At 41.9% G+C, this 21,098-nt stretch overlaps 1 protein-coding gene across 7 annotated transcripts in view; it reads right to left on the reverse strand.

The window, feature by feature from the left end:
* Positions 1-21,098, reverse strand: part of SYTL2 (synaptotagmin like 2) — a 120,894-nt gene that overhangs the window by 48,991 nt on the left and 50,805 nt on the right. For 4 of the 7 annotated variants that reach the window (XM_028126758.2, XM_028126756.2, XM_028126755.2 and 1 more), the window contains exons 2-5: positions 18,962-19,467; positions 11,727-11,792; positions 2,884-3,035; positions 927-1,059 (exon numbers count right to left, since the gene is read on the reverse strand). In XM_028126758.2, the coding sequence (XP_027982559.1) occupies positions 927-1,059; positions 2,884-3,035; positions 11,727-11,792; positions 18,962-19,062 (452 nt within the window). In that variant the 5' untranslated portion in view covers positions 19,063-19,467. Of the gene's footprint in view, positions 1-926; positions 1,060-2,883; positions 3,036-11,683; positions 11,793-18,961; positions 19,468-21,098 lie in introns of those variants that run through there. The other 3 variants (XM_028126759.2, XM_088018045.1, XM_088018046.1) reach the window with 2 other exon arrangements.

The following is a 21,098-nucleotide window of genomic DNA, read 5'->3' on the forward strand; positions in this document are numbered from 1 at the left end:
GACTTGACACCTGACTCGGTGACTGTACCATCAGCAAATTTGTTGACTTCAGCCCTACTCTCCAATAGGAGAATTGTCTTCAATTGAATTGAATTGTCTTCACTGAAGAGCTACAGATAAAATGCAACTGCCTTCCCACCAAAGGGTAACAACTACACTTCCAAGGGATGCACACCAATGGGAAGATCCTTAAATACCTAAAAGAAAATCATCTAAACATCTGTGGCAATGTAGCTCCACAATCAGGTACTTCTTAGGAAAGACACACAAATGTACACCTTGGCCAGATGATAACAGGTGTGGAAAATACCAACACAATCAAGACTGAAATACTGAGGACAACCTGCATCCTGAAGAGTTATTTACTAAGCACCTACTATGTGTCAGGTATTCTACATATGTTATCACTAATTCTCACTATGGCCTTTCCTGGTATATATTATCATTCCTATCTATAGTTAAGAAAAGAGACTCAGAAAGTTGCCCTTGCCCATCACCAAATGGCTAATAAATGGCATATTTAGGATTTGAATTCATGTCTGGTTCCCATGCTTGAGCTTCTTCCATCACACCAAGTTATGACAGTTTGGTCATAATTCACCTCTTCCCTGAAGCGACTATATTTATTTTGAAGTACCTCTTCATTCTACTCTAAGGTAAAATCATTAATACAAATAAAAACCAGCTATTGTTGGTGCTGGAGGAAATCTCCACTTAACATTTTAATTTTACTTAACATTCAGATTTATTAGAAATTCTGGAAGCTGGGAAAGAGTACTGCTCAGGCTCTGTCCATATCAGGGCCCAGAATTCTCTCATACGTACTTCACAGTGCCTGTGAGAATGAATAGTCTGGTGTTTGTGCTCATAGCACACCAAGCCATGAATCCCACATGCAGGGACTGTCCTTGTGAGCTGCGTCTTACCTTGGGCTTGCTGGGGCGACATCTTCTGGCTCATCCACAGCACCAGTTAGTTCTGGGGGGAGGAAAGCATCTTTGTTGACGTTATTCACCCAACTTGCCTTTGCCTCATTTGCTCTGTCCTTACTCTGCTCGGCTGAAAGAGGAAACAGTGAAGACAGGAAGGTCATCTCTCACCTCTGTGACCTATGACTCTCCTAGCATCTCTTCTTATCACTGAAGCTCAAACCTGAACTTCAGGTCTTCCTGGAGTGCCAAGGCACTCACTCATGAGTCTGAGTCCCCAGGGTCAGAATTATATCTGCAAAATTATATCTGATGTTACCTTCCCCCAAGCAGAATCTCCTGAGAGTATGAGTGGACCTTTACCTGTGCAGGTAACTCCAGAGATAACTCCAGCAAAATTCTGACCCCCTCTAGGTGAATCTCACCTGAATTGGGGTCAGGGCTAAATACATATGGCCGGGGGAACACTCAGGGCAGCTAGTCTTCATGGGACAGAGACACCATCATTTCCAAGCATTTACTGAACATCAACAATGTGCCTGACTTGAGGCTGGGCTCTGGAATCCAAAGGGGAACAAAAGCTTCTGGCCTGGAATGTTCCTCTCCACTGCCTCTTCCTTCCCCCAGTCTCTACACATCCAAATTCTACAATACTCCTCAATACCCAGCTCAGATGCCAAGGCCCCCCCATAAAACCTCCGTGCGCCCTCTTCAGAAAGTAACTTCTTTTTGCCCCTGAATACCCAGGGCTCTTTACCAGCACCTCTCAAATAATTAGCATTAAGTAATTATGCTAAGTGCCAGGCACAGTGTTGTTTTTTTGCATGCATTACCTTGTGAGAAGGTGTTATTTTCCAAGTTTACAGATTTGGAAATCAAGGATAAAAAAGTTCAGGAAACTTGCTTTTGACCCCAGTGCCAGTAAGTGCTAGAAATGCTTATACATTAATGTTAAGATGAAGCAATACGAGGGCTCCGATTTCCAAATACTAACATTCCAGGGTGGTATTCCCCACAGGTCTCTTTACACAGAAGTCTAGTTTCTTCAGCTGCAACATAGAATCCACAATACTAATCCGTACGTCCCGAGATTTCTGAAGGCCCAGATGGTTTTGAAAATCAAGAGGGATGCGAGCAATGCAGGGCACACACTAAACATTACCCCTTACTTGCAAGGGGTGTGGCTCTGAGTCAGAAGGAACAAAATCCCAGGTCGGCCATTTGCCAATGATATAACCTTGGACAAGTAACTTCACTTCTCTGAATTTTACATGTCCCATATGTAGAACAGGGATAAGAATACCTACCTTACAAGATCGCTGCTATAGTTAGAAATAATACAGAGCAAATGCCTATCATGTATTAAATGTTCAAAAGGTGACAGCTATTTTCCTTATTGGGCACAGGCTAGATCTAGACAGGGGCTGTTCTCAGGGGTAAAAGTTTACACTGCCTAGCTCAGAGTGAAAGAGAAGGCACACCATACATATTTAATAAACCCAACAGGATTCTAAAGAAGCCCTCAAAATACTGTCTTTACAGTCTCTTAAATGATATACTTGGTTGATTAAAGACATACCAGATGTCAAAGTTGTTGAAAGGGAAGCTAATCTCTTCCTGTCACCCTACTCAGAGGAAATGGTTCTGAATCTTCAGAGTTAAAAGCCAAAGGAATGAAGGGGTAAATGCCTCATAACCCCAACTGTCTATACTACTATAGCTCAACACAGTATCTAAAGGACTTCTTATGTTTTTCTAGATTACCCTGAGTCCCTTAGCCCTGCCTTCATCCATCTGAATCCAGGACAAGAAGATTTTGAGCTGGAGGACTATGCGTACCTCTAAATTACTTCCCTTAGCAGATTCCAGTAATGATTCTAACATCCTTCCAGTCTCCTGACAATGCCTTCCCAAACAAATGCTGGCTCAAAATGTCCTAGCCAAACCAACTCACCTGCTACCTGGAGCTTCTTCTTTCTCATGGATGCTCTGATGATATCTGCACCATGAATTCTGTCTCTGTGCCTTTTTGCCTTGGCTTCATAAAACCACTCACCACTCATATTCTTCAACTGTTGGTCATCCTTAATTTTTTCAGGCAAATGTCTACAAAAGGAAAAGACCTTTACTTTGCTGAGAGCCCACAGTAAATAAATGAGTTCACTGTGACAGTGTATAAAGAAATCTGTAAACATACAAATAAAGCTCTCAATATTTTAGAAGACCCCACAAGCCTCCTAGACGACCAAGAAATATATATATTCCTCTTTGATGGAATAATCAGGAAAGACAAGGCTAACACTTTTTAAAAATCAAAGACTTCATCCATGACCTTCACATGATGCCTGGAATTTCTCAAGAGCAGATTCACTTTTTGGCTGCAGTCTTCTGTGTCCACTGTTCAGATGAAAATACCCCAGGGAAATATGGTCTATTAAGTGTCTCTAAGCCTTGGTCCCTTTATCTGTAAAAAGAGGTTCATCATAGTAATCTACTTCATGGTATTGCTTTAAGGATTAAATTAGCTAATGCATGTAAAATTGCTGTTTGCCAATGCCTGGCACCTAATACCCAATGAATATCTGGTGGAGAAGTTATCAGTTCATCAATCCTTTCTGTTTCAGTGAAATGCGTTTATCAGAGACTTTCTGGGTGGGGGGGTAGTGAATGATGTCCCTGGTTCTTAATGCCAAGGAACTGAATAGTGAAAAAGTGGGCTGGCTGGAAGCAGGCAAGATCAAATTTATGGAAGTAGGGGGATGGGGAATAGAGGCAGAGGCAAACTCTGATTGTGCAAATACTGCTTTCAAGGGTTCCACAATCATTCACGCTCACTGAAAAGCTAACACCTGTAGAACAAAACAAATACAGCCCCAAAATCTCCCTAATTTACACTTAAAAAACATTGTTCTACTTGACAAGTGTTTTTTTTTCCATCATGATACGTGTACTCTTTAATCCCCATCTCCCATCCTTCCCACATCCCCTCTGATAACCCTCAATTTGTTCTCTATATTTAAGAGTCTGTGTCTTGATTTTTCTTTTTCCTTTGCTCATTTCTTTTGTTCATAAATTCCACATGTGAGTGAGATCATATGGCATTTTTTTTCTCTGACTTAACCTGCTTAGCGTTATACTCTCTAGCTCTATATATGTTGTTGCAAATGGCAAGATTTCATTCTTTTTATAGCGGAATAATATTCCATTGTATATATTTACCACTTCTTCTGTATCCATTCATCTATCAGTGGATACCTGCTTCCATAGCTTGGCTATTGTAAATAATGCTGTAACAAACATAGGGATGCATGTATCTTTTTGATTTAGTGTTTTTGTACATTTTGGCTAAATACTTGGTAATGCAATTACTGGGTTGTAGGGTAGTTCTATTTTTAATTTTTTGAGGAAACTACACACTGTTTTCCACAGTGGCTGTACCAGTTGCATCCCCAACAGTGCAAGAGGATTCCTTTTTCTCCATATCTTCACCAATACTTGACATTTCTTGTGTTTCAATTTTCACCAGACAGGTGTGAGGTGATATCACACTGGAGTTTTGATTTGCATTTCCCTGATGATGAGTGATGTTGAGAATCTTTTCATGTGTCTGTTGCCATCTGCATGTCTTCTTCGGAGAAATGTCTGTTCATGTCTTCTGCCCATTTTTTAATTGGATTATTTGTTTTGGGGGTATTGAGTTGTACCAGTTCTTTATATATTTTGGATACTAACACTTTATGTCATTTAGAAATATCTTCTCTTATTTCATAGGTTGCCTTTTAATTTCGTTGTTTTCTTTCCTGCAGAAACTTTTTTTTTTCTTTATGTAGTCCCAACAGTTTATTTTTGCTTTTATTTCTTTTGCCTCAGGAGACATACCTAGAAAAATGCTGTTATGGCCAATGTCAGAGATATTATTGCCTGTGCTCTCTTCAAGGATTTTTATGATGTCAGGTCTCACATTTAGGCCTTTTAATCCACTTTATTTTTGTGTATGGCATAAGAAAGTGGTCCAGTTTCATTACTTTGCATGTGGTTGTCTAGTTTTCCCAACACCATTTGCTGAAAAGTCTTTTTCTCATTGGATATTCATTCCTCCTTTATTGAAGATTGACCATATAACTGTGGGTTTGTTTTTGGATTTCTGTTCTATTCCACTGATTTATGTGTCTATTTTTATGCCAGTATCATACTGTTTAAATTATTACTGCTTTGTAATATAACTAGAAATCTGGAATTGTGATACCTCCAGTTCTGTTTTTCAAGATTGCTTTGGCTAGTTGAGGTCTTTTGTGGTTCCATACAAATTTTAGGGCTGTTTGTTCTAGTTATGTGAAAAATGCTGTTGTATTTTGATAGGGATTACATTAAATATGTAGATTGTTTTAAGTAGTATAGACATTTTAACAATCTTTATTCTTCCAACCCATGAGCATGGAATGTCTTTCCATTTCTTTGAATTGTCTTGAATTTCTTTCATCAGTGTTTTATAGTTTTCAGAGTACAGGTCTTTCACTTGTTTGGTTAAGTTTATTCCTAGATATTTTATTGGTTTGGGTGCAATTGTAAATGGGATTCTTTTTTTTTTTTTAAGATTTTATTTATTTGAGAGAGCGAGAATGAGAGACGGAGAGAGAGCACATGAGAGGGGGGAGCGTCAGAGGGAGAAGCAGACTCCCTGCTGAGCAGAATCCGGGACTCCATCCTGGGACTCCAGGATCATGACCTGAGCCGAAGGCAGTCGCTTAACCAACTGAGCCACCCAGGCGCCCCTGGGATTGTTTTCTTAATTTCTTTTTCTGCTACTTCATTATTAGTGTATAGGAATGCAACAGATTTCTGTACATTGATTTTGTATCCTGTGACTTTACTGAATTCATTTATCAATTCTAGCAGTTTTGTATATACAGTATCATGTCATTTGCAAATAGTGAGAGTTTTACTTCCTCCTTACCAATGTGGATGCCTTTATGTTGTCTAACTGCTGTGGTTAGGACTTCCAGTACTATGTTAAATAACAAATGCTAATAATGGACATGCTTGTCTTGTTCCTGACCTTAGGGAAAAAGTTCTCAGGTTTCACCATTGAGTATGATGTTGGCTGTGGGTTTTTCATATAAGGTCTTTATTATGCTGAGGTATGTTCCCTCTAGACCTACATTACAGTAAGTTTTTTATCATGAATGGATGTTATACTTTGTCCAATGTTTTTTCTGCATCTATTGAAATTATATGGCCTTTATCATTTCTCTGATTGATGTGACATATCATGTTGACTGTTTTGTGAATAGTAAACCACACTTGCACCCCAGGAGTAAATCCCACTTGATTACGGTGTATGATTTTTTTCAATGTATTATTGGATTTGGTTTGCTACTATTGTGTTTAGGATTTTTGCATCTATAACCATGAGAGATACTGACCTGTAGTTCTCTTTTTTGTGTTTTTTTTTTAAGATTTTATTTATTTGAGAGAGAGAGCATGAGTGGGGGGAAGAGGCAGAGGGAGAGGAAGAAGCAGACTCCCCACTGAGCAGGGAGCATGATGTGGGGCTCAATCCCATGACCCTGAGATCATGACCTGAGCCGAAGGCAGCTGCTTTACTGACTGAGCCACCTGGGCACCCCTTTTTTTGGTGTTCTTATCTGGTTTTGATATGAGCATGATACTGGCCTCATAGAATAAATTTGGAAGTTTCCCTTCCTCTTCTATTTTTTGGAATAGTTTGAAGGATAGGCTTTAACTCTTCTTTAAATGTTTGGTAGAATTCACATGTGAAACCATCTGGTCCTGGACTTTTCTTTGTTGGGAGGTTTTTGATTACTGATTCAATTTCATTGCTGGTAATTGGTCTGTTCAAATCTTCTATTTCTTCCTGCTTTAGTTTTGGTAGGTTATATGTTTCTAGGAATTTATCCATTTCTTCTAAGTTGTCCAATTTGTTGGCTTATAGGTTTTCATAATTTTTTTTTTTTGAGAGAGAGAGAGAGAGATAAAGAGAATGAGCAAACAGAGGGCAGGGGGAGAGGGAGAGAGAATCTTAAGCAGTCTCCAGGCCCAGTGTGGAGCCTGACACAGGTCTCAACCTTACAATCCTGAGATCATGATCTAAGCCGAAATCAAGAGTCAGATGCTTAACTGACAGAGCCACCCAGGTATCCCAAGTTTTCATGATTCTGTTACAATTGTTTGTATTTCTGTGGTGTTGTTATTTTTCCTTTTTCATCAGTGATTTTATTTGGGTCCTTTTTTTTTTTTTTTTTTGATGATTCTGGCTAGAAGTTTGTCAATTTTGTTTTAATCTTTTCAAAAACCAGAACCTGGTTTCATTGATCTTTTTTAGTTTCTATGTCATTTATTTCTGCTCTAATCTTTATTATTTTCTCCCACTTGCTGAGTTTTGGTTTTATTTGTTCTTTTCTATCTCCTTTAGGTGTAAGGTTAGGCTGTTTGAGATTTTTCTTGCTTCTGGAGGTAGACCTGTTTTGCTATAAACTTTCCTCTTAGAACCACTTTTGCTGCATCCCAAAGATTTTAGACCATTGTGTTTTCATTTTCATTTGTCTCCATGTAATTTTTCATTTCTTCTTTGATTCCTTGGTTGACCCATTCATTGTATAGTGACATGTTATTTATTATTTTTTTAAGTAGCATGTTATTTATGTATTTGTGCTCTTTCCAGATTTTTTTCTTGTGGTTCATTCCTAGTTTCATAGTGTTGTGGTCAGAAAAGATGCATGGTAAGACTTTGATTTTTAAAATTCTGTTGAAACTTGTTCTGTGGCCTAATATGTGATCTATTCTGGAGAATGTTCCATGTGCACTTGAAAAGAATGTGTATTCTACTGCTTTAGGATGGCATGGTCTGAATATATCTGTTAAATCCATCTGGTCCAGTGTGTCATCCAAAGCCACTGTTTCCTTGTTGATTTTCTGAAAGGATCATTTGTCCATCAATGTAAGTAGGGTGTTAAAGTCCCCTGCTATTATTATGTTTCTATTGATTTGTTCCTTTATGTTTGTTATCAACTGCTTTATGTATTTGGGTGCTCCTATATTGGGTGCATAAATATTTACAATTTTTATATCCTCTTTTTTTAAAGATTTTATTTTTTAAGTAACCTCTACACCCAATGTGAAGCTCAAATTTACAACCCTGAGATCAAGACTTGCATGCTCCTCTGACTGAACCACCCAGGTACCCCTATAATTGTTATATCCTCTTGTTGGATTGTCCACTTTATTGTGATATAGTGTTCTTCTTTGTCTCTTGTTACAATCTTTGCCTTAAAGTCTATTTCGTCCAAAATAAGTATTGGTACCCTGGCTTTCTTTTGACATCGATTTGCATGATAAAGTTTTCTCCATCACCTCACTTCCAAACCGCAGAGGTCTTTCAGTCTGAAATGAGTCACTGGTAGGTAGCATATAGATGGGTCTTGTTTTTCTATCCACTCTGTCACCCTGTGTTTTTTGATTGGAGTGGTTAGTCCATTTACATTCAAAGTAATTATTGATAGATATGTACCTATTGCCATTCTTGTTAGTGGTTTTATGGCTGTTTCTGTAGATTTTCTCTTCCTTCTCTTGCTCTCTTTCATGGTTGGCTTTCCTTACTGATATACTTGGATTCCTTTCTCTTTATTCTTTGCATATCTATTACTGGTTTTTGATTTGTGGTTACTGTTAAGTTTGTATGTAACATCTTCTGCATATAGCAGTCTATATTAAGTTGATGGTCACTTAAGCTTAAACCCATTCTTTACTCTTCTCTCTGCCATGTTTTAGGTATATGGCATCATATTTTATATCCTTTTATGAATCCTTTGACTAATTTTTACAGAAATATTTATTTTTACCACTTTTGTGTTTTTCACTTTTCATACTCTCACTTATGGTCTTTCCTTTCCACTCAAAGAACTCCCTTTACTATTTCTTGCAGGACTGGTTTATTGATCATGAACTCCTTTAGTTTGTTTGAGAAACTCTTTATTTCTCCTATTCTAAATGATAGCCCTGCTGGATAGAGTATTCTTGGCTGCAGATTTTTCCCTTTTAGCACTTCGAATATATCCTGCCATTCTCTTCTGGCCTGCAAAGTTTCTGCTGAAAAATCCACTGATAGATTTATGGGATTTCCCCTGGTATGTAACTGTCATCTTTTCTCTTCCTGTTTTTAACATTTTTTATTGCTACTTTTTGCCATTTTAATTACTATGTGTCTTGGTGGGGACCTCCTTGGGTTGAAATTTTGGGGGGGATTTCTGTGCCTCCTGGATCTGGATATCTATTTCCTTCCCTAGATTAGGGAAGCTTCAGATATTTCTTCAAATAAATTTTCTGCCTCCTTCTCTCTCTTCTTCTTCTTCCTCTGAGATCCCTATCATGCGCATGTTATTACACTTGATGGAATCACTGAGGTCCCTAAGACTATTCTCGATCTGCATAATTTTCTTTCCTCTCCTTTGCTCAGCTTGGTGACTTCCTATTACTCTGTCTACCAGGTCATTAATTCCTTCCTCTGCGTCATCTAGTCTGCTATTTATTCCATCAAATGTATTTTTAATTTCATTTATTGTGTTCTTGATCTCTGATTCTTTATCTCTGTGTTGAGTGTTCCTACCATCCTCCACTCTTTTCTTAAGTCCAGTGAGTATCTTTATGATCATTAATTTAAATTCTCTATCAGGCATATTACTTATACCCATTTCACGTTGGTCTCTTCCTGAGGTTTGGTCCTGTTTTTTCATTTGAGAGATATCTCTCTGTCTCATTTTGACTGACTTTCTGTGTCGGTTTCTCTGTGTTCGGAAAGTCAGCTACTTCTCTTGTTCTTAATAATAATAGCCTTATGAAGAAAAGGTCCTGTAGTGCCCTGTAGTGCATGTCCCTTTCGCCAGGGCCTGGCAAAGGAAATGTCTCCTAGGTGTTTGTATCCTCTGCTATTGAGTCTTGACCTCTTTTTCCTTCATTCCAGTTGTCTACAGAGGCTCTCTTTGCCTATCATGGGCAGTGTTTGGTCCCCAGCAGGAGTGAGGCACATTTTAACTGTGTAGTGGTCTGCTTGCAAAATGAGACATGCCCCCACTGCAGCTGGAACTGATGTCCCACACAATGCCTGGGTGTGGAGACATGACATTGGCAAGATTTGCACTGGTCTTCTTGGGGAGGGGCCCACAGTGCTGAGAATAAGGCAAGTGTGACTGAAAAGGAAGGATCCAGCAAAATGTAGGGTGGCGCGTCTTGGTGTAAACAATTTAGGTAAGCAAGTGTCAGAGCCAGGCTGGTTCCCACAGGTGGCTGTTGTTTATGCTGGGGAGCAAGGGAGGGAAATGGCACCTGCCAACTCCTTTGTTCCTGGAGGGGTTGCCCCATGATTGCTGTCTCTTGGAGCCACAGGTCATGCTCTGAGATGAGCAAATCACTCCCTCCTGTCTTCCCTTGGTATTTTTCAAAATGCTGGTTCTAGTTGTATGTTTGGGCTGTTTGTGGGCTATGTCTTTAATGGTGGGGACTCAGCTTCCTAATGTCCTACAGGCTCTCCTAGAGCCAAGCCCCTGATTTTTAAAGTTCCAGGCTTTAAGTCCCACTGGTTTTAAGAACTCACAAATTCAGCCCCTCTTTCAAAGGCAAATATTATGGGGATTCATCCTCCAGTTCGTGGGTTCCCCCATGTGAAAGTCTGTTTTTCACCCTTCTCTGTGTCACCGGCTCCCTCTGCACAGCAGACGGCCCCAGTCCACTTCACTCCCAGACCAGGTCTTCGCCCTTTCTACCTTTTTTGATGTGGCCTCTTCACCATTTAGTTGTGGAATTGTTCTGCCAGTCTTCAGGTTGTTTTCTGGGTTATTTATGCAGACATGAGTGTTATCTAGTTGTATCCATGGGATGAGGTGGGCTTAGGGTCCTCCTACTCTGCCATCTTCCCAGCCAACCCTCTACTTGACAAGTCTTTTAAATTCCACATCTCTCCATGTACGTCAATAAAATGAGAATCACAGACTCTAGAACGTAGTCACAGAATAAAGGAGTATAAAAGCCTTAAGCTGACTTTGAGCTTTTGGAAGGTAATGTGCTATGAAATCCAAGGTTTCATGATTATCATTCAAGCTAATATGCACCTTCCTAAAGTAACAAATCTACGTGTCTTAGCTAGAGAACATGTATGATGGCCACACCAAGGTGGTGGCAGGGCTCTGTGTGAGGGATGCACACCAGCATACCTGGGAGTAGGATTCTAGCAAGTACATTTCCTCTCTCCTAAGTGTACCTGGGGAGTGTCTTTTTACCCAAGAGCCCAACTCTCTTCTGGAACTTTCTCTCCTCTCCCAATTACCTAGGAAGAAGTGACTCCATCCCAAACATATCCAATCACAACACTTGAACATACGTTGTCATCACCAAATCCTGACAAAGATAGTCAGACATGGTTTTGACAGACATGGTTTTGAATCACCAGAGAAGATCATGATTCATATTAAACATTTCTAATGGTTTCCAATTGCCTAAGGCTTTCCACAGGGCAAACAATCTCCTATGGGCTGCTGATGGAGCTTTTGCCTTCTCCTCCCAAAGAACCAAGTTTTCAATTCCAGAAGAGAGAAGCCTTTTCAGAATTCCCTGGTAAGAAAGTGAGCCCCTAGGGGCAGAGCCTCTACTCCATATATCCTTGCTCAGTGTCTCTGGAAAATAGTGGGTTTTTATTCAGTGCTTGTGGAATGAAGGAGTTTCATATGGGGCCCCTGACCACCTACCTGGTTTCAGGCTGCCTTTTCAGGTTCATTTTCCAGCACTTACCCCTGGACTCTACTTGCCAGTACTCTAGACTTCTTAGTATTCTTCAAACTGCTCTTTCTGACCTCCCTAAACATTAGAAGCAGAAAGACTATGAGCTTTAGACTCTCCCAGACAGGTCCAAATCCCAGTTCTCACCCTTCCTATACGCTACCCAGGCAGGTTACTGAACCCCCCGAAGCTTCAGTTCTTTGTAGAGACAGGGGAAGAGAAGACCTACTCTGCAGGACCTCTGAGGTGATTAAATGAAGTATTTACCTGAAAGCACCTAACCGTGCTTGGATCTTGGTAAGAGGCCAATAAATGTGAAGTCTCTCAGGATATCTCTCCTCACTTCTCCGTGCAGCACATTGCTCTTTATCCTTCAGATCCAGCTCGTGCACCACTGCACGGGGGAAGCCTTCCCTGATTGCCAAGGCACAGGTCAGAAGCTTGCCCTTCCCCAGGCTCCCACAGCACTGACCACACCATATTCCAATGATCTATTTGCACATCTGTCTCACTGACTAATCTGTCAACTCCACAAACTCCCTGAAGGTGAGGACTACATCTTAATCACCTTTGTCATGCCAACACCCAGCACCAAGCCTGGCACAGACCTGATACACAACTGTTTGGCGAGTGAATAAAGTATAGAACAAATAAATGCTCCACAGCCACCCCAGTCTGAGTCAGGCAAAAGAGAAGAGTGACCCTGTCACTGCTGGGGTTAGGTGAACCATACCTGTCACAATGACAGTGGCTTCTCCTGATGAGGCAGGACACTTCGCCCTTGGCAGAATAGGAACAAACAGGATGAAATCTGGCATCAGCCATCATCTTGTCATAAGAGACCACAAACCCTCCTAGCATAACAACTCTCGATTTCTCTTCAGAAGGTTATTTACTTATTTTTGGTGTTCGGTGGAAAGGCATTTTGTAGGGGCCCCTGTGTGACTCTGGATCTGCTCCTGCCTAAACGACTGTCTGTAAGCCCTGATCATGCTAAATTTTCCATGCACCATGCGCACACATTGGGCGAGTCAGGCTCGCCAAAACACATGGGCCCTGGAGAGCTGGTAGCCATTATAGTACAAAATTAGGAGGGGGGGTTCTGGCTTATCATTTAAGTGGCTAAAGAATAAGAGATTATTCAAATTCATTAAGTGCCATTTAATCTTTCCTCCCATGATAATCCCTGCTAGGTTTAATCAATCAATTCCTTTTTCGATCATAGTCATTTGGAATATTTCATAGATGAATACATATGTGTATAAAACCCAGGTTTTATAAAGATGTGGGATCATTTAAAAAAAAAATCCCACCAACTAGATGGTGCTATTAAAATCTTCTCTACCAGCCTGGATTATTGTCTCATTTTTCATCAATTCTAATTTACCAATAAAAATGGCATTTGATTCTCTAATTCTTATACCATTTAGCTGAAGGGAGAAAAAGATGTTTCTTGAGATCACAGTTCTCATCCCTTACCATCCTCTGCACGTAGGCACATTGTGCGTAGGAGAGAGCTGAGGAGAGAGAAGATGCCCACTAAATCCCCATGGGCTGGTGGCCTTAAGTAAAGGTAGAGGGAGAGCACTCAGCCCAGACAGGACACTGTCCTGCTGGCCCTCCAGGCAGGTCATGCCCCCATTCCTTTGGCTAATACATACAAAGCATGTGTTTTGTACTAGCCCCGTGCTAGTTACCTAACATGCATCATCTCATTGAATACTTACATTTTCACCATCATGTACAAAGAAGTTAGTCAGCTGTAAAAGACAGCCATCTTGCCTCCTCCTTATGCTAAAGGCCACATCTATTCATTTGTTCATTAATTCATTAATCCCCTATCATGTACCAGCCATATGCTCAGAATTGTGCATAAAAAATTCAACGTTTCAGACAGCCCTAAGCGCCTGTCTCAATTCCTGTGTTGCAGAGAGAGAGTGTGAGCACTTCCAGAGGAAAACCAGAAGAGTAGGGACACCCTCCAGGCTGGCCTCAACACTTTTCCCTCAGCCTATCCTCTCTTCCTCTTTTTATTCACTCAACACACCCCAGCTTCCAACTATTCATCATGATTAGACAAAGGCCTACCTGGTTGATGTTACCTAGTCAATTAGATAAGAACCAGCCAGCTGTCCAGAGAGGTTGACTGGCCCATTCCCCAGCCCTTTTTTTTTTTTTTAACCCCTCAGTACATTGGACAAGATGGTTAGACTATGTGATTTGAAAGTACTTTGGGGCCAAAGAAGTTGGAGGTTTGCCCAAAGTCACCCAGAGCCAGGATCAGAAGCCATCCAGATGCTGTTTCTGCTACTCCATCCTACCTGAGAGAGTCAAACATGATTTTGGTGTCTAAGGTGGTCAACACACTTCACTCTACAAAGGAATTCAAACTTTGAAAGAGGATGTGAAAACCAACACATGTGAAAATGAAATAAATTACAAATGCTCCTTACAGTGGAAAATGAGAGGAAACTTGTGTCCCTTGTGTCACAGACACATCATAAATCCCCACCTTCTGCTGAGAGGCAGCACAGCATGTGGAAAGCCCAGGCTCTGCAGTGTGAGGAGCAAGGCTTCAATCTTGCAGGGAGCTTAACCTCTTCTACCTCATTTCCTCAGTGTTAAGCAGGTTCAGCTACACTGCTATGTAGATGAAAGGGGAAAATGTATTTGGAACTCTGTATACAATATAGTTCCTTGACAAATGTTGGTTCCCTTCCTCTTTGCTTTGACAGAAAACACCCCAGAGGTCCTGGAAAGCAGTTCTTCAATGCCAACTGCCTTCACTTAAAAAAATAAATAAATAAATAACTAGGTCTTAGGGGACCAGCTAAGAATCATAAGATGTGGTCACGGTTGAGATGTTATCTGTGGCAAGAATGCCCATCCTGTCGATGTGGTTCTGTGTGCACAGGGGTGGCAGGCGTGGTGCCGGTGGTGTATAGACACACACACAGGCAAAGACTTCCTGCTGACAGTATGATTTGAAACACAGGAAACACCACCTTTAGAGTGTCTCATTTTCAAACCATAAAAGACTAAAATTACATATGTGTATGCAGGATGCTGTTTCTTAAAAAGAAGAGAGAGTAGGGAGAGAGAAAGAATCTATCCTGATGTCTGCCTCCCTGCTGATCTGTGAAATGTCTCTAGCTGGCAGTCAGGGAAGCAAGCTGAATACACACGCGTGGTAACGACTGGGCCCAGCACTTGGGGCTGCAGGCAGAGAGGCAGTGCGAAACACAGCTGCGGGGGCGACAGTGACCTAGGACTGTTATCTTCTAGCTGCCTCCTGAGACACCACAGTGGCTATTCCCTTGGGTTTGAGTCCATGTTCTACCATGAACAGGTAGAACAGATTTGGGAACTGAACACTTACTTCCCCTGTATGACACTCATCTTTGTCATTCATGAAATCAGACCAGGGGTAACATTATAAATTAAATCATCTCCACAATGTCTCAAATGAGCATGCATGTGAACAATTCCAAGCCCCGGATAGATCAGGAAAGCAAAGAGATTTCAGTGGGAATGTGAAATCTCAACTACAGCCGTGCTTAAAAGGACTCAGAGGCAGCATCTGCAACAGTGCTCCAGGGCATTGGTAAGACCCTCGCATAGCTGTAGGAGAATTATACTCCAGAGTCCATAATAATTAGCATTCGAAAGATCAGTCTGATTTATAGTGGCAGGTTTGCCTTTCTAATGATGTTTTGCTTAGGCCAGTATTAGGATTATATGATGTGTGCTTCTAAAACTAGGAGAAGGACTGGGAAACTCTAAAAGCATGTTAGGGAAACAAAGTTGAGATTTTAAATTTGCAATTGATAATCCATTAAATGGATAAAGGTCAATTTCCTTTTAATTACCATAGAATTCTCTTCATATCATTGTCCAGAGAAGTTCCTTATACTTAATAGAGGCTCAATTAAATTTCACTGCATTAAATAATTGAGGGTTTTAAGAGTACTTTCCTCCTAAGGAGTCAGACTACCAACCATAGAATTCTGCCCTTTTTTAGACAAAAGGTGGAGTAGAGAATAAGGGAATTCAAATGTCTCCATCTCCTCTTACGTGCTAAGAAGATTAAGAATTATCTTACTTAATCCTGACTCTAATCCTTTGAGTTTGGTATTACGGTCATTCTCAGTCTCTGGGTTAAGGCTCAGAGAGGTTAAGTCACTTGTCCAATGAACCACAGTTGATTAGTGGTGAGGAGAGGATTCAAACTCATGTCAGTTTTGACTCCAAGGTTAAGCAGGGGACTGCTTCCCTAGCCTTCTGAAGGAATAATACCAATAATTTTGACCCTAATTGAACATGGATGCTTTGTGAACATACTGAAATTCACTTCAAGCACTCTGGAGAATCTGATTACGGCTACTAATAATAACTCATAGACAGACAGTGCTTCACAAATTAACAAATGATTAACAAATGACAGCTTGCAGCTTGACAAATTGCAAAAGGCAATAATAGCAGCATGGGGTAGAGGGAATAGTGCTAGACCAAGAGCTTTCCTTACCACGGCTCTGGCAGCGGTTATCTGAGTGGCCCTGGGCTTGTCACTTCCCCTCTCTGGGCTTTACCTTCTTTATTTGTAAAATGATTTATAGGGACCAAAAAAATCTTCCCAGAGCTGTCAGGCTGTATGGAAAGCTGATGGAAGAGTCAAAGACAAACAGCTGGAGACAGCAAAGGGGCTGACAGCAAAAGTCCATGGAACAGCATTTTCAGAGACCAGAGATCTAGTTCCACCAGCCCTGGAGCAGAACAGCCTCAGACCCATACCCACAAGTCCCTTCAGTCCTAAATCAAAGAAGGGGTCAGAGTGCAATTCTCTTTATGTGAAGCAGGTCAGGCCATGGGCTGGGCCCCTTTGTGTCCACCAGCTATGGGCACCCCCCAAACCACCATGCACCATCACTCTTCCCCAGGCCCAGAGTCCTAAACCTATCTATCTGTGGTTGAGTCAACCATCAGGTGCTTGACGTCTAAGAACTCCCCCAGCATGGTGGTAGTACACAGGGCTTGACTCACACTGGATTTCTTGCCACCCAAGATTTCTTGCTATCAGTTCACAGAAGCAGCAGCTCCTGGGGCACCCTGAGAAACAGCGACTGGAAGGGGAGTCTGCAAACCCACCCCTGCTAAGGGACTCACTGCACTGTTGCTGCAGCTGCAGCTGGGCTGGTCCCTGAGGCTATATGCTCACACCCCTCACAAAGCCCGGCTCCTGCCAGAACTTTGCATTTTTGGAGGATTTTTCCATCAGCCACTGCATATGCCCATGAAACACCTCCACTCCACTCACACGGAAACACACAACTACAGGGAAGACCCAGCAGCCTGCAGTCCCAGGGGCCAAGGACATTTAGAGGGAGGTAGGAGGGAGGACAAATCTCTCCTCCTAACCCAGCTCAATGGAGGACATAGAATTGCAGCCCACATATAACACCCGATTAATGGAGGAATCAAAGGTATTCAGCAACCCAGTAGTCACAGTCCCCACATCCTGACGTAGGAAGAGGGGCCCAGGGTTATCTTCGCCCCACTGTTTTCTTTCCAAGTCTCCCTGTCTTGTCTTCTGAGAGGATAAATGAATTCCCATGATGCTTTAAGAATCAGCTAGTATTTTCTCTGTGTTGCCTTCACTCCTTATTTTTAAAATGGGTGCAACAGTCCTGCCTTGCCGAATCTCACATGCCTGTTTATGAGGAAACGTAGGACAACATTCATGAAAGGGCTTTATAAACTGTACATGGGCAAAGGATCAATGCTACCAAAAGGCTCTGAGGGAGGATTGGGGTAAATCTCCTGCCCCTCCTGGATAAAATGCTCAAGACGCCCCATTTGCTGAGAATGGAGAACAGCACCTCCCATCCTGGTGCACAGAGCACTACAGGCGACTTGTAGGGAGGCACATGACAAGTAAAGTGCCCCATTCGCAGGCTCTCCAGTACCTGTCACCATCACGGCTCAGTGTCCTAGCTCATATCAAGCACCTGCCCCCTTCTCCATGGCCAGGGGCCAGGATGGCCAGTCTGCTACTGTTTTCTCAGAAAAAGGAGGCAGAGTTAGTCCATGAGTACCTGAAGACCAGAATGTGATTCTCAATCCTGACACCTACGGGTTGTATGAGCTTGAGCAAGTTACCTGACCTGTCTCAAAGTCAACTTCCTCACACATCAAGAAGGCATAATTATATCCCACTCTGAGCCCCTACCAACTGCACAAGAGTGTTTGAACTCAGAAAAATGCCCTTTGCAATCTGTTCATCACTGTCATTTGGGAATCATTTGTTAGTTTGTTAAGCACTGTCTCTATAAGCTATTATTAGTAGCCATAAACAGATGCTCTGGAGTGCTTGGAGTGAATTTCAGCATGTTTACAAAGCATCTATGCTCAATTAGGGTCAAAGTATGGAAAATGGTGCCAGTAAATCCATTACTCATGGTCTTGTGTCCCAGGAAATAAGAACATGGCTTATGTTCCTTTCAGGTAACTCCTGGGATGGGGATTATGCAGTTAATACTACTAACATACATTCCAGAAGCCTTCCACTGTTTTCAAAGCCCAAAATTACACAGGTAACAGATGGCAGGGCCTGGGCTTAAGCCCACTTCTTCAGCATCCTGCTCTCATGCTCCTTCTACCAACCCTGTGGTGAGGGAAAAGTGGAGCGAATGTTGACGTGGAACACATGGGTTCCTCTCAGCAAGAACAACATGTCAAAGCTGCCACTCCTTCTTGTGAGACACAAATGAAAAAGTGGCTCAGTCAGAGCCAATTTCAATTGCTGTTGAAACCAATTCAAACGTTTCTCAAAGTATGCAGAAACGTGAGCTACTTCCCAATTTATTTTCTTTTAAAAATCTTAGGAATTAAAAAAATCCAATTTAGTTCATGATTCCGTTTTTTAAAAGGTGGATATAAATATGCACACATTCAAATATACCTACGTAGATGTATGTGTTTGTATAGACTTCATTTTTAATTCAGTATTTAATAAATTAAAGGGGTTTCATTTATCAAGACTACTTCCGGCAGGAGTCCTAAGGGTAAATTAAGAGACATGAAGAAGGAAAAAAATCCCATCCAGGAAGGAACCTAAAACCTAAAACCTAAAACCTGTAAGTTCAGGCTCCAAGTCAGAATTACCACTTATGACTGAGGAAAGAAGGTGTCCCATCTTCTTACAGACTGTCCCTCCTTCCCCCATGCCCAAGGACCTCCTGGCCCCTTACCTGACTCTCTCCTCTTCAACCCTCTTCAGGGCAGCATCCCGCTGCAGAACCTTCATGATGGTTTCTTGCTCCTCCTCTGTCAGGAAGCTCAAGTCAATCATTATGAAAATTATACACAAAAATAAGAGCAACCAATCTGGCTTATAGTTCTCAAAGCAAAACAACTATGACTGTTGCTCAATGATCAGAAGATGCAAAAAACTAAACGAAGTAATATCTCGTTCAGTTCTGCAGCGCAAGTCTTACGTTGGCCCGGCAAAAGTTTCAGGTGGCTGATTGCAAAGTCCTCCTTGGTCCTTCCAGAGAGGAAGCGGTGGTCTGGGGAATGACGTGGAGAGGAGGCTCTCAGAAGGACGCTGCATTCCTTGCCAGACAGCTCACTTGTTCCCACAGTGGCATTCCTACTCACACTCCCACTCTGGACCAGTCTCAGACTCAGTTGATTCTCCCTGTGTCTGGGTCATCAACTTGAGGAGAGGCTGCAGCACCTGAACATCTTGTGATACCTGGGGAATCACGAGACAGTAAACACAAGACAGTGTGAGGCAGTTCCGTAAGCATTGCTCATTATTACAAGATTTAAAACGTGCCTAGGGAAAGAGAATGACCAGTGAGATGGTCTCTGAGATCAGGGAAACCAGTTCGGCCAGCTTCCTGAGCAAATGGGTCATGCAACACGCTTCTACTCAATTTCAGACCAACAAGATGGAGAGCACACAAAATGCCTGTTGATGTTTGACAACCCGCTGAGGAAAGGGATGGCTGCAAAAAAAGAGCTGGTTCTCTCTCTCCAAACTCACGGCATGCTAGGCTAAAAAGTCACACTCGGGCGCCTGGGTGGCTCAGTTGGTTAAGCGACTGCCTTCGGCTCAGGTCATGATCCTGGAGTCCCGGGATCGAGTCCCGCATCGGGCTCCCCGCTCAGCGGGGGGTCTGCTTCTCCCTCTGACCCTCCCCCCTCTCATGTGCTCTCGCTTTCTCGCTGTCTCAAATAAACAAATAAAATCTTTAAAAAAATAAAAAATAAATAAATAAAAAAGTCACACTCAAGGTCAATAAGACCAGGGAGACATGATTCCAGTCATCAATCATGGGTAAGAAACTAGAAATAAAAATTCACAAGTGCTCACATCTCCATGAATAGGAATGTTGCACAGGAACATATCTGGGCTCTCTAATGACAGGTGATGAGCAGGTATCACGTAAAGGTAACGTGCACAAGAGGGAGAAATGTTATTCTTCACCCGGTCCCACCTCTAACCCTTGCCGGGTCTAGAGCAACTCACCAAGCTTGCTCCCTTCATTTCTGGGGAGAAAGAACACTTACTGGTGTGTGTATATAAACTGGGGGAAAGGAAGAGGCAGAATTTCAACCTCCCCCATCCAAAGTGAGAATTTTAAGTAGGACTTTGGGCAAGAATCCTATTTTCTTTGAGGCCACACAAACCCATGTGCAATGAGAAGGTGACATGAAGAATTTCACAGTTGCTTGGGACTTCAGAGGTCACCTATTCCAGGATGGGGGCCCTTTAACAAACACAGTGTTACACAGACAGTAGACACTAAAAACCAAGGATTCAGTAGGTTTCAGGCAGTCTCACTGAAGAATAAAACAGTACGCACATGACTGAGTGCTTTTTGTGAATAAGTTCTTCACTTTGGCAAAATAGAACCCCTGGGAGGTATTCCCTTTGTCACGTTAACAAGGGACCCCCCACTCTGAGGGTGGGGGGGGGTTTCTCATTCCCACTTACCTACCAGTAGGATGTCCCTCACTGGTTGTAAAGATGAAGTGAAATAATGGAAATCAAACAGCACATATCTTGCATCCTCTACCAAAAATAGCTACTAAAAATATATTCTAGCTTCCTTTCTGAGTTCACACTTTTGTTCTATCCCTCTAAATAAGAGTGTACTTGGTGGGATGCCTGGGTGGCTCAGTCAGTTAAGTGGCTGCCTTCGGCCCGGGTCATGATCCCAGGGTCCTGGGATCGAGTCCCACATCGGGTTACTTGCTCAGCAGGGAGCCTGCTTCTCCCTCTCTCTCCCTCTGCTTTTGATCTCTCTGTCAAATAAATAAAATCTTTAATAAATAAATAAATAAATAAATAAATAAATAAATAAATAAATAAATAAA

This window comes from Eumetopias jubatus, unplaced genomic scaffold, assembly GCF_037043125.1.
Source record: "Eumetopias jubatus isolate StellerSeaLion01/CBP00866 unplaced genomic scaffold, mEumJub1_p1.0 scaffold_13, whole genome shotgun sequence".
In the NCBI taxonomy this organism is placed as follows: Eukaryota; Metazoa; Chordata; class Mammalia; order Carnivora; family Otariidae; genus Eumetopias; species Eumetopias jubatus.